Source organism: Cebus imitator, unplaced genomic scaffold, assembly GCF_001604975.1.
Source record: "Cebus imitator isolate Cc_AM_T3 unplaced genomic scaffold, Cebus_imitator-1.0 Scaffold123, whole genome shotgun sequence".
Lineage (NCBI taxonomy): Eukaryota > Metazoa > Chordata > Mammalia > Primates > Cebidae > Cebus > Cebus imitator.
Window position 1 is genome coordinate 498938 of NW_016107438.1, and position 12261 is coordinate 511198.

The 12261-nt window shown below is 35.0% G+C and overlaps 1 protein-coding gene across 4 annotated transcripts in view; it reads right to left on the reverse strand.

The window, feature by feature from the left end:
- The window catches only part of CNOT6L (CCR4-NOT transcription complex subunit 6 like), a 107596-nt gene that overhangs the window by 54472 nt on the left and 40863 nt on the right, over nucleotides 1-12261 (reverse strand). For 3 of the 4 annotated variants that reach the window (XM_017540029.2, XM_017540031.2, XM_017540032.2), the window contains exons 2-4: nucleotides 6701-6822; nucleotides 4935-5121; nucleotides 3278-3363 (exon numbers count right to left, since the gene is read on the reverse strand). In XM_017540029.2, the coding sequence (XP_017395518.1) occupies nucleotides 3278-3363; nucleotides 4935-5121; nucleotides 6701-6822 (395 nt within the window). The remainder of the gene's footprint in view (nucleotides 1-3277; nucleotides 3364-4934; nucleotides 5122-6700; nucleotides 6823-12261) is intronic. The other variant, XM_017540033.2, reaches the window with a different exon arrangement.

A 12261-nucleotide genomic window follows, 5' to 3' on the forward strand; every position in this document is an offset into this window, starting at 1 on the left:
AAAAAAAAAAAAAAAAAAAAAAAAACAGATGCATACGTAACCCCAATATCTAAATTCAGGATAGTAGTAACATCTGGGAGAATGATGTAATCGTGAAAGAAAACACAGCAAACGTAAAAAGTATAGGGGATTTATACAGACAAGGTATGATTGTGCCTATTTCCCCATAATCTCACCAACAGAGCTATTTTATTAAATTTTTCAAACTCTCCCAATCTGACAGGTGAAAAATGGTAACTGAATATAATTTCAATTTGCACTATTATTATGCGTAAGGCTGATCAAGTCCAATTTTAGAGTGCTTTGTATATCATCTGGTATGAATTATTAATATTTTCTCTACTAGATCGTTCTTTTTGATTTCTAGCTCACATATAATACAAAAATAACTATTTTGTCTCCTTTATAAATGACAATTACATTTTCCCAGTGCATTTTTTTAAAAAGGTATTTAAAATATTGACCAATGGCAGTACAACTATTCATTTAATTATTTTCTTTAAAATGTATGTTATTACTCTTTTATATTATATTTTAAGAATAAAACAAATTTACTCAGTAAAAGAAGTCTTCCACTGACATGGTCCATAAATGGACCAAGTAATCCTTGGAAGAAAGCCAGAAATTTTCAAAATTAGTGAGGTCCTACATATTTTTATGATCTGGGACATCAATTTTTATTGCTCAAGGACAACTTGTTAGCCCATATGTCGGATAAAGCATTGCCTTATACCTTAGGACATGAATTCTAAATTATTTTAAAATAACTGTATAAGAATTGCTTTTACTTATGCCTTTTCTTCATAAAATTAATATATTTTTATTTTTCTAAATGATTTCACAGAACACTTCCAACTTACTAGATTGGCCATGTCTGTGTCTATAGTTTTAAAATCGGCCTTCTTATCCTAATTCCTCAAATAACCTCTCTCCAAAAATCTCAAAATAAAATTTCTAAAAAGTAGCTTGTTGGGCCAGCATGACCCAAATCATTACTAAAAAAATTTCAGTATCTGAATTTCAAAGGAAGAAAAGGAAATAGAGAAAAAAAATCTTTTGGTTTCAAGACAAAATGTCTCAAAAGCAGTTCATTCTCATTGTTTCTTTTAACTATATTATAGTGCTATTTAAAATGTTCCATTCCATTTTCTCTTTTTTTGGACACGAAGTACCATAATACGGCTAATAAGACTGACTTTGAAATTATTTCGAATTTTACCTTCCCAAAAACATAAAACTACCATTCTTAAGCAACACTGTAGCCCTTCAATTGCTTTAAAAGCTATTTCTACTATTACCATTTAAACTTTTTTAAAAGGAAGAGATCTGGTTTTCTGGATCACCTTGGAAAGTGGCATTGACAAAAAACTAAATAGATTCTCAAAGAAATTTAGAGAAGGACTACATATAGTTACCCACTATATAACAAACTGAAGTTTAATAAAAAAGAATTTATCCACAGGCATGAACAAAGCTAAATTACAGTTGGTAAAGCAGAGCTGCAGTCTGACTTGATAGATTTTAATGAATGTAAATCAGTTAGACAAAAGGCCACTAGAATTGGAGGCAAGCCAAAGACAATAGTTTGGAAAACTACCATTTTAACTAAAAAAAAAAAAAACTGAATGAAGGACTAAGGAGATAATATTCAAAATTACTCACTCAGTTGATACTTAGTACAAATTTTCTGGAAACATGCTTGTATATGAGATAATATGAAATAGAGTTATGAAAGAGTAAGAAATACTAACAGTTGCTTTTTCAGGAATGTTGCCTAATACAAAGGATAAGTCCACTGGATTCAATAGTAAGTTATTCCTTTGTCATTGACATGCTTTCTACCAATATAAGGAAGAAGGAAATAGGTGCTACTGAGGAACAGACTTGCCCCTACTCCAATTCTAGCTGAATGGCTATTTCAACTACATAAGAATAAGACTGAGCATTAAGAAAATGAGGTGAAATGTATCAACAGTACAATTTCAAATGCCTTGGGTTAATCCTCAATCCTCAGGAAAATATTTTAGATATAAGTATTCTCCTTCTCTACTTCACATGTGATTTAAAAAATCAATAAAGTCCTAAAGAGAAACTATAAACACAAGATTCAGACCATTCATATAACTATGTAATTTATGAAACAGAATAAGAAACCTAATATCATTTCTGTTATTTTAACCAATATCAGCATTCTTTCTATTCTTATTCAAATTTCATTCTTAATGTTCCATTATATGATAAGCAAATTCAGGCAGAACATTTTCATGGAGACTAAAATAGTTTTTTAAAAGAAGGAAAATAAAATCTATGAAAACGTATACAAGGCTTTGATTGATGTTTATTCCTCATGAACACAGAAGAAAATATTTAATACAATATATTTGTATTTGGTCCTATTAATTCATAAACTCTTATATGCTATGCCATGAGAGAAAATTATACAAATTTCAGTGTTTCTATGATTTGAGTATGCCTTTCAACCCAGATTGAGACAGACATAGAAGCATGGATTTTGGATTAACACATGCAACTTAGAATAATTATACTTATTAGGTATAGCTAATTTTACTATTGTAATATTTTATCTCCTATAATCACATCAATGCTATTTTATCTACTATGTCAAAAGCTAAACATGAGACATTGTGGCTGAGGTTTGGATTATTATTATGTAAAGTAATCCACCTTTTTTAAAAAATTTGTAGCAGAATTTCGCTATTGTTGCCCAGGCTGGAGTGCAATGGCACGCTCTCGGCTCACCACAACCTCTGCTTCCTGGGTTCAAGTGATTCTCTTGCCTCAGCCTCCAGAGTAGCTGGGATTACAGGCAGGTACCACCACGCCTGGCTAATTTTGTACTTTTAGTAGAGACAGGGTTTCTCCATGTTGGTCAGGCTGGTCTCCAACTCCCAACCTCAATGATCCACCTACCTGGACCTCCCAAAGTGCCAGGATCACAGGTGTGAGCCAGTGCGCCCAGCCTAGTAATTCCCCCACACATTTTTTAAAGTGTTAATTTAAAATCTCTTCTAAGAAATTTCAGTTTTATATAAAATTAAAGGTAAGATACAAAAACAGCCAAAAAATTTTCCCTATACAAGTTTGTTAAAATGATGGCACATATTGAAAATCTTCAATTTGATACACAACTACTTTTCTTTCAAGAGAAAGTACACATAGTCACATGCACAAAATCATACTAAAATCTGACCTTTTTAAAGGACAAAATGGTCTTTAAAAGGCTTAGACATCTCAAAACTGTTTAAAAATCACTTACCTTTCAAACCTAGAGTTTGTAGCTGGAAGAGCCGACCAAGTTCATAAGGCAAAACCCGTAACAGATTGTTATTTAAAAGCAATTCCCTGTTTAAAACAAAAATTTAGTTTAATATATCAAGTATTATTAACATCTGTATTTGCCATTCTTAAGGCTCCTTCCAACATAACGTGAGTGATTGTTTATATTCAAGGCACATTTCTATGAGATCATCCAAAAACACTGTACAATATTAAAGTACTACAAAATGTGTAATTGCCACAATTGTTAACAATGTTTCTATTTCTATGATTTATTCATTCTCTAGCTCACATTAAAGTTGGAAGTGTAGGAACTGCATATCACTCTCAGGCTAAATCTAATCTCTTTTTTTTATATTTGTCATTTTTTTCATTTAATATTGTATTTATTTATTTTATTTTAGGTTCTGGGGTACATGTGCAGGTCATGCAGAGTTGTTGCATAGGTGCATATTATATCCAGCATTTCTCCCCATGTTACCCCTCCCGAAGCTTCCCCCACCCACTCACCCCACTGTCCCTCCCCTAGCCCCCACCCCAACTGCCCCCAGTGTGTGATGCTCCTCTCCCTGAGTCCAAGTGTTCTCATTTTTTCTAAGTCAAAATGCCTGTCAAATGTAAATGTGACAATACCCTTAGTATTTCAACAACAGATATCCTTGAACTTAGTCTAATCAATAGAAAAAAGTACAAATTTTTAGACAAACTTCAGGAACAAACTGTAATTAGTAGCCAATCACCTGTATCTTTTTTAAGTAACTGAATACTATTCTAATTGTATCAAAATACTAAGAAAACAAACCAAAAAATAAAAATAAAAAGATTAATAAGGAAAAACAAGTGGAGCATATTAAAGTAAGACAAAAGAAAATGGAAAAGATGAAAAAAATACTATGATGGACAATCACTGACCTGAAACATAGATATTAAAATAAAGCATAGACAGTACAGATAGGAATAGGGTAGCATAAATAAGATCTAACTTTATGATTGTGAAATTTTGAGCAGACTATAGAAAAAAATAGCACCCTCATTAATGGATGACGAAAAGTAAAAAAAGCAAGTATAGTGAAGAACAAGATTTTAAAACAATATGTTTAATTTTAAACATGTGATAGTAATTTTTAAAAATTATTACTTAACAGATAGAAAAAAATTCTTGTTTTCATTGGAAACATTTAGGGAATTTTTAAAGAATCCCTAAAAATTAGAAATAAAACCATTTCATTGGGCTTTAAGGTTTCCTTAAGGAGTTATATTATGAAATATAAATATACTTTGACTTATGTAATAAAGACAAGTTCTTAGAAGTTGTACTTATCAGCAAATCATCATTGTTCAATTATTTCTGATTAGTCTCATCAGACTGAATAATGAGGCTTACTATTTTAGCCCCACCCACCTCAAGTCTGTCAAGGAAACTAGTAATAAAAGCACATTCTAATTTAGGAACCTCCAAATTTAAAGAAAGGAAAAGAAATGTTCAAACGGAGGCCAACTCAAGCACTATGCTTAGAGAGTTTATATAATTTGATCATCACAACACACAGAAATCCTACTGTAAGATGACTAATATCCCCTAATTTTCTTAAATTTAGAAATTTATATAGCGAGTCATGTCTGTATTACTTCCTCACCTGAGAGACACCATGTTTCCTAGTTCTGCTGGTAAACTTCTGAGTTTATTGGATGACAGATCCAGGTAAACCAGATTATGAAGCTTGGCAATATCAGGTGGAATGCGACTAAGGTAATTGTCATTTAGGTGAAGCGCTGTCAAGTGTGTCAATGACCAAAGTGATGTACTTAGGCTCCGCACTCTACCTAAAAGGCAAAATACTGAAGCATAAAACCTAGGCCCAAGATGACACCTAAACTACAAGGACTAAAAAGTGGTAAGAGAGGCAGCAAATACACACAAATACTGTTATCTCTGACATTTAAATTTTTTATTTAATACCCTTTGGTTTCTTCCAAACACACCTGGCCCTCCTTTAATTTTGCCACTTTCGCCTGACAACCATGCTTTCTCATGAACCTTCCATGTATTAAATGAGAAGTGGCAAAAGGTGGAAACCCTTGGAGTTTAACTGAGTAGTTCTCAACCAGAGGCAATTTTGTTTTCCCAAACGATTTTAGAACACCTGGAGACATTTTTGGTTGCCACAACTAAAGGGGTACTTCTGCTGTCTAGTGAGTAGAGGCCAGGAATGCTACTAAACATCTTACAATGCACACAGCAGCCCTCAACTACTATCTGGCTCAAAGTGTCAGTAGTGCCAAGGTTAAGAAACCCTAGATTAACCTAGTAAGATTGGCTCATATTCATTCTTTTGACTACCAATTGCCCATCCACCCAGTTATCTTTTAGCTAAATGTACAAGTAATTCTTGCCATTGACATTACAATGTGGGGCTTAACTCTTCCAAATGAATGCCTACTGGGGAAAAATGACATTTTATATACAATCTGTATTATACCGATTCATAAAAGAAAAATAATACTTATATTCTATTTTTAATAAACTTTTAATTTTGTAATAATTTTAGATTTACAGAAAAGTTACCAAGATAACACAGAGTTCCTATACACCCCTCCTTCAGTTTCTCTAATATTAGAATCTTACATTACCATAGTACATTTGTCAAAACTAGGAAACCAACACTGGTGCATTACTATTAACTAAATTCTAGACCTTATTTGGATTTCACCAGTTTTTATACCTTTTTGTTTCAGATTCAACACAGGACATCATTTTTCATTCAGTTATGTCTACTTAGTCTCCTCTGGTCTGTGACAGTTTCGGCCTTAACTTGTTTTACTCATGACAATTTTGAGTATTAATCAAGTCAGGTATTTTGCACAAGGTCCTTCAGTTTGAGTTTGTCTGACGTTTTTCCTCATTATTAGACTGGAAGTATGAGTTTTTAGGAATCACATTCTACTTTAACAAATCCTAAACAGGTATTAAGGTCCTGTAACACAGTTATTATATATTTATTAGAATAAATAGATAGCTTCTAGGTTTCCTTCTTTGCCAACACTGAGAGAGAAGGATGCAAAGATTTCAATTTGCAAAAATAATTACTCTGAAATAGCCTAAATAAAATCTATTATATTGAAGAACCTGGTTTTACTTAGAAACTGAACTCCCAATATCCTCAATTCCAGATGCCTGCTCACTGTAATTAAAGAGCGGAAACAAAGATATTCAGTCACACATAAAACAGATACATTAAACACTAGTATCTGAACTTCTTGTAGCTTTTCAACTAGTCCATCAAATTAAGAATGTACAACAAAAATATAGCAATAGTCAACTTTTTTATTATCACTATTATCACTATCAACTTATTTATTATCACTATTACATGCCAGATTAAATGCTTCAGATTCCACTCACCCGAGATTTCTAATTCTGCCCAGTGAGATTTTTTCCCATTGGCTACCTCCTCTGCTGACATGATGGTATAAATTCTGCGAGGATCTGGAGGATCATATTTTTCCTTTGGCATCCCTATTAGTCTGTTTTAAAAAAAAAGGTCAACAATTATTATTATAGTGTTACTTTAAAAAAAGAGAAAACAGGATGGTAAACTCTTTTTCTCTCCCAATGCCAGTCTAGTAAAATCATTTTATACTACAAATTCTCACTTACAGAAAACACACACATTATATGCAGTATGCTAGGATCTTGTAGGAACTCATTATCAGATGCCTAAGGGAAAAATGCAAATAAGCAACATCACTGGACTCTGCAGTGAACACTATGGTTGCTTCCTAACCCCTTCCCTTCGTTTGGCTGCACTGCTTTCCCACATAGCAGCTTCCTGAATGGACTCTGACTAGTCTGAGAGAATCAGGTAATTCTATCCTCCTTTCCTCAGTGACATTCAGATATCCCATGTCTAAGACAATCAGCATGTCACACTCCCCTTGCCACAGAGATTTAGTTCAGTAGTATCTAATAATCACAAAACCTCAAAACTCATTTTCTATGTTTATGGGAAAGACAGGCTTCTCTCTCCTGCTGGTCATAAAGAAGAATACAGCCCAAACTGCTGTTGGCAGCCATGGAACAACCATGAGGAAAGTCAGCCATGGAAGGAAGAGTCTGGAAAACAGAAAAACAAAAGCCAGAGTCCTCACTGAATCACACCTGCAGCATATCCAAACACTGACCTTTTCTGATACGCAAGCCAATATAGTTCCCTTATTGTTTAAGCTAGTTTTGAGTTGTGTTTTCCGTTACTTGTAATCGAAAGTATCCTAATTAGTCTGAGTATATATCTTAGTTTGCCTGGGTCAGTCTTGGTTTATACCTGCTGTTCTGAAGAAATTATCATTATCATCCCTTTTCATGCTCAAAAGAGTCCAATGTGGATGAATTACATGGACACCCTAATCAAAACTAGTATAGTCATGGGTCATTTAACAAAGATACATTTGGCCGGGTGGCCCGGTGGCTCATGCCTGTAATCCCAGCACTTCAGGAGGCTGAGGAGGATGGATCATGAGGTCAGGAGTTCCAGGCCATCCTGGCCAATATGAAACCTCATCTCTAATAAAAATTACAAAAATTAGCCAGGCGTGGCAGCGCAAGCCTATAGTCCCAGCTACTCAGGAGGCTGAGGCAGGAGAATCACTGGAACTCAGGAGGTGGAGGCTGCAGTGAGCTGAGATCGTGCCACGGCACTCTAGCCTGGACAACAGAGCAAAGCTCCACCTCAAAAAAAAAAAAAGGCACATTCTGAGAAATGCAGTGTTAGGCAATCCAAACGTTGTTATGCAGTACATGACTATATTGTGCCATCTTCCTGCTATAATTGCCAAAATAATTACTGAACAATCATCAATGATGACTAGCTAGACATAAAACTCATCAAATGTGCTACATATGAAGTAGATGATAAATGTCTCTAAAAGTAACCTTACTGAAGGGGTCCAATATAAGAAGTACTACTTGGTAGTAGTCAGAAAATAAAATCTATTTCATATCTAATAAGAATAGCAAATGACACAACAGTCCTGAGCCTAAATTAAACTCCTGCATGCTTTCAATTAATTGTCACATAGTATTCATATTGGGTTCTTTGCTCATATTTTAACAAATATACACATACCCCAAAACCAAGTGTCTGAATCTGGAACTGTTTCCAAGTAAAGTTCAGAACTTATATTCTAAATGGAAGAGTTGCTTTCAGATCATCTGAAATTTCTGGCATATAAAGATTAAAGAAAAATAGAGATATTCTATCATGTGTCAAGAAATCTAAAAGCTAGTTTATAAGAATACAATCAAAGTTTCCCATACTATCATTTTCTTTCACATTTCTAATAGTCATTCCTTTCCACTTACTTAAAGGAACAAATAGAAAGTTTTCCACATCTGTTCGTTTGTTAACAGTAATTAGTTTCCAAGTTTCTAGGTTAAGCTCTTCAACTCTAATCTTATCATACAATTTGGGTGATACTAAACCATATTTTATTTTCCATAAATGTCTTAGAACTTCATACAGCACAAAGAATATGATCATTTTCCACAGGAGAAAAATTAGATTTCTACCATATTCAGCCTACATATAATACTTCTGAAAATAAAGTTTTTAGGTAACAAGGTTTTCAGAATTTCTGCTGTACACCAGAAAGCACATGTGTCTCTATGGGTACTTTTGCATACTAATGTAAGTCTACAAAAAATACAAGATTAAGCAAAGCCAAATCAAACAGATTCAGATCCGAACACACAGACACACTACATAATCCATTACCTACAATGAGAATGGGTAAAAAAAAAAAAAAAAATCCCAAATTTGCAAAACCATAGGTTTCATTAATTTCAGTTTTTTTTTGAGACAAAGTCTCTCTCCGTCGCCCAGGTTGGAGTACAGTGGAGTAATCTCACCTCACTGCAACCTCCACCTCCAAGGTTCAAGCGATTCTCCTGGCTTGGCCTCCTGAGTAGCCAGGATTACCCCGAGCCTGGCTCTTTTCTTCTTCTTTTTCCTTTCTTTTCTCTCTCTCTCTCTCTTTCCCTTTCTTTCTTTCTTTCTTTCTTTTATTTTTTATATTCTTAGTAGAGATAAGGTTTTACCATGTTGGTCAGGCTGGTCTTGAACTCCCGACCTAGTGATCTGCCTGCTTTGGCCTCCCAAAGTGCTGGGATTACAAGAGTGAGCCACTGCGCCTGGCCCAATTTTAGATCATTTTTATAAAACACAGGGCATAGGATTAGAAAGCAATTTAATCTGTTTTAATCATGGCTTCCATTAGATGGTATGTTCCTTAAGGGGACTATGTTTCTGTGTGGAGGCATATCCTTTATATAACTCTATACAGTTCCTGCCACATAGGAAGCACTTAACATGTATTTGTGGAATGATCAATGATCACATGCTTTGTAATCCTAAAATCTACCACCTTCCTCCCTCCCTACTCATCTCACAGCCAGGTAACACCCAATGCTTTTCTAAGAATTGATATAAAGAAATGGTAATTCATCCACATGTTCAATTTTCCCAAACAGTTTTAAAATCTAGATAGGAGATTAATAATTACCATCTTTTCTGGTGCTCCAATTCTAATCTCTAAAATAGATACCGTACAGAACTGTATTTCTTTTTTTAAATTCTTTATGTTTCAATCTTTGTAAGTCCGTTAAAATTACAAAATTTCTTCCTTAATAATAAGCTCCATAAAATGTTTACCAATATCTACAATATGTAAAAACCAAAGTAAGATTAATATTGTCATATTAGGGGTCAGAGGTCTCTTTTGGATTTGATTAGGATGTCAATAAAAATATAAGAAACTTAATTCTTCAAAATGATTGAATCTAAAACATTTCTCATTTGAGTTAACTAAGTAATTTAGTGTAGTTCTGGCCATTACTGCCCCCTAAAAATCACGCTTTCACTGTGCTATTAAAAGCAAGCAACCTACCTGGGCATGGTAGTTCACGCCAGTAATTCCAGCACTTTGGGAGGCTAAAGCGGGTGGATCACTTGAGATTAGGAGCTCCAGACCAGCCTAGCCAACATGGTGAAACCATGTTTCCACTAAAAATACAAAAATTAGCCAGGCATGGTGGTCCATGTCTGTAATCCCAGCTACTTAGGAGGCTGAGGCATGGGAATCACTTTAACCCAGGAGTTGCAGGCTGCACTGAACCGAGGCCACCTCACTGTACTCCAACCTGTCTCAACCAATCAGTCAATCAATAACTTAGAGAACTCAATTTCAGGAAATCAGCATTATTAAATCCTTCCGCTGAGCTTTATTTTCGCCTCTCAGGTCTCGGCATCAACTTTCCACCTTGTAGGCAGACCACAAAAATCTATTTCAAAATAACTTAAAATTATGAAATAAATTACTCAAATGTAACTTAAACCTCTAAATGTGACACTGATCATGTGGTTTCAAATAATCTGATATACAAGTCAGCACAAGGCTTAAATACTGAGTGATGAACATTTTTCAACCAAGAAACAGAAATGTTTTATTTGGGGAAACCTAGCGCAGCTAATTTCTTAATTTCAAACTGATGAAGACGCAGGTTTTTGAATTAGTTTTTCCAAAAGTTTCTAATTTCTACAACAACTTACATAGATTCTCAAAAGATTCTCAAAAGATCCTCCCATTACGTCAACCAAATTTATACTGGGAATCCTGATTACATAACAAAGTAAACTAAAAGCCTGTTAGCAATACCTTTCCAACTTTGCAGTCTTTAACTCTATTTCAACACTATGAAAAACACTCCACTTAGTCCCCCAAATACTACAGAAGCTGTCTGAGTCTGCCATCCATTCACTATCTATTTCTTAGCATATCTCCTACAAAGGCCTCAGAGACTCAGTAAAATTTCTGAGTAACCATCAGTCCTAGATAAGGAACCAGATTTTCTCCTACTTCTTATATACTCCTTACATTAAAAAGTTTCAATCTTTATCACCACAGGCTCATTAAACACTACCGCAGACTGAAGACTTGAATAAATTTGTTTTCTGTTCTATTAAACAAAAACTCCAGGTAAGTCTGTATAATCCTGACTTCATAGAAAATATATTTCAAAACTGGGCACAGCAGTAGACTCCTGTGGTCCCACCTATGTGGGAGGCTGAGGTGAAGGGATCACTTGTAGCTAGGAGTTCAAGGCCATAGTGCACAATAATCACACCTCTGAATAGCCACTGCACTCTAGCCTGACATGCCTAGAGTGCAAGACCTGCCTCTAAAAAACATTTAAAAATATGCAGCCATAAAAAAAGAATGAGTTTGTGACCTTTGCAGGGACATGGATGAAGCTGAAAGCCATCATTCTCAGCAAACTAACACAGGAACAGAAAACCAAACACCACATGTTCTCACTCATAAGTGGGAGTTGAACAGTGAGAACACATAGACACAGGGAGGTGAACATCATACACCAGGACCTGTTTGGGACTGGAGGGCCAGGGGAGGGAAAACATTAGGACAAATACCTAATGCTTAAAACCTAGATGGTGAGTTGACAGGTTTAGCAAACCACCATGGTACATGCATACCTATGTAACAAACCTGCAGGTTCTGTACATGTATCCTAGAACGATATTCCTCTAGAAGAGCAACCCCAAGGCATATAATCATCAGATTCACCAGGGTTGAAATGAAGGAAAAAATACTAAGGGCAGCCAGAGAGAAAGGTCAGGTCACCCACAAAGGGAAGCATATCAGACTCAGAGTAGATCTCACGGCAGAAACCTTACAAGCCAGAAGAGAGTGTGGGCCAATATTCAACATCCTTAAAGAAAAGAACTTTCAACCCAGAATTTCATATCCAGCCAAACTAAGCATCATAAGTGATGGAGAAATAAAATCCTTTTGGACAAGCAATTGCTGAGAGATTTTGTCACAACCAGTCCTGCCCTACAAGAGCTCCTGAAGGAAGCACTAAACACAAAAAGGAAAAACCAGTACCAGCCA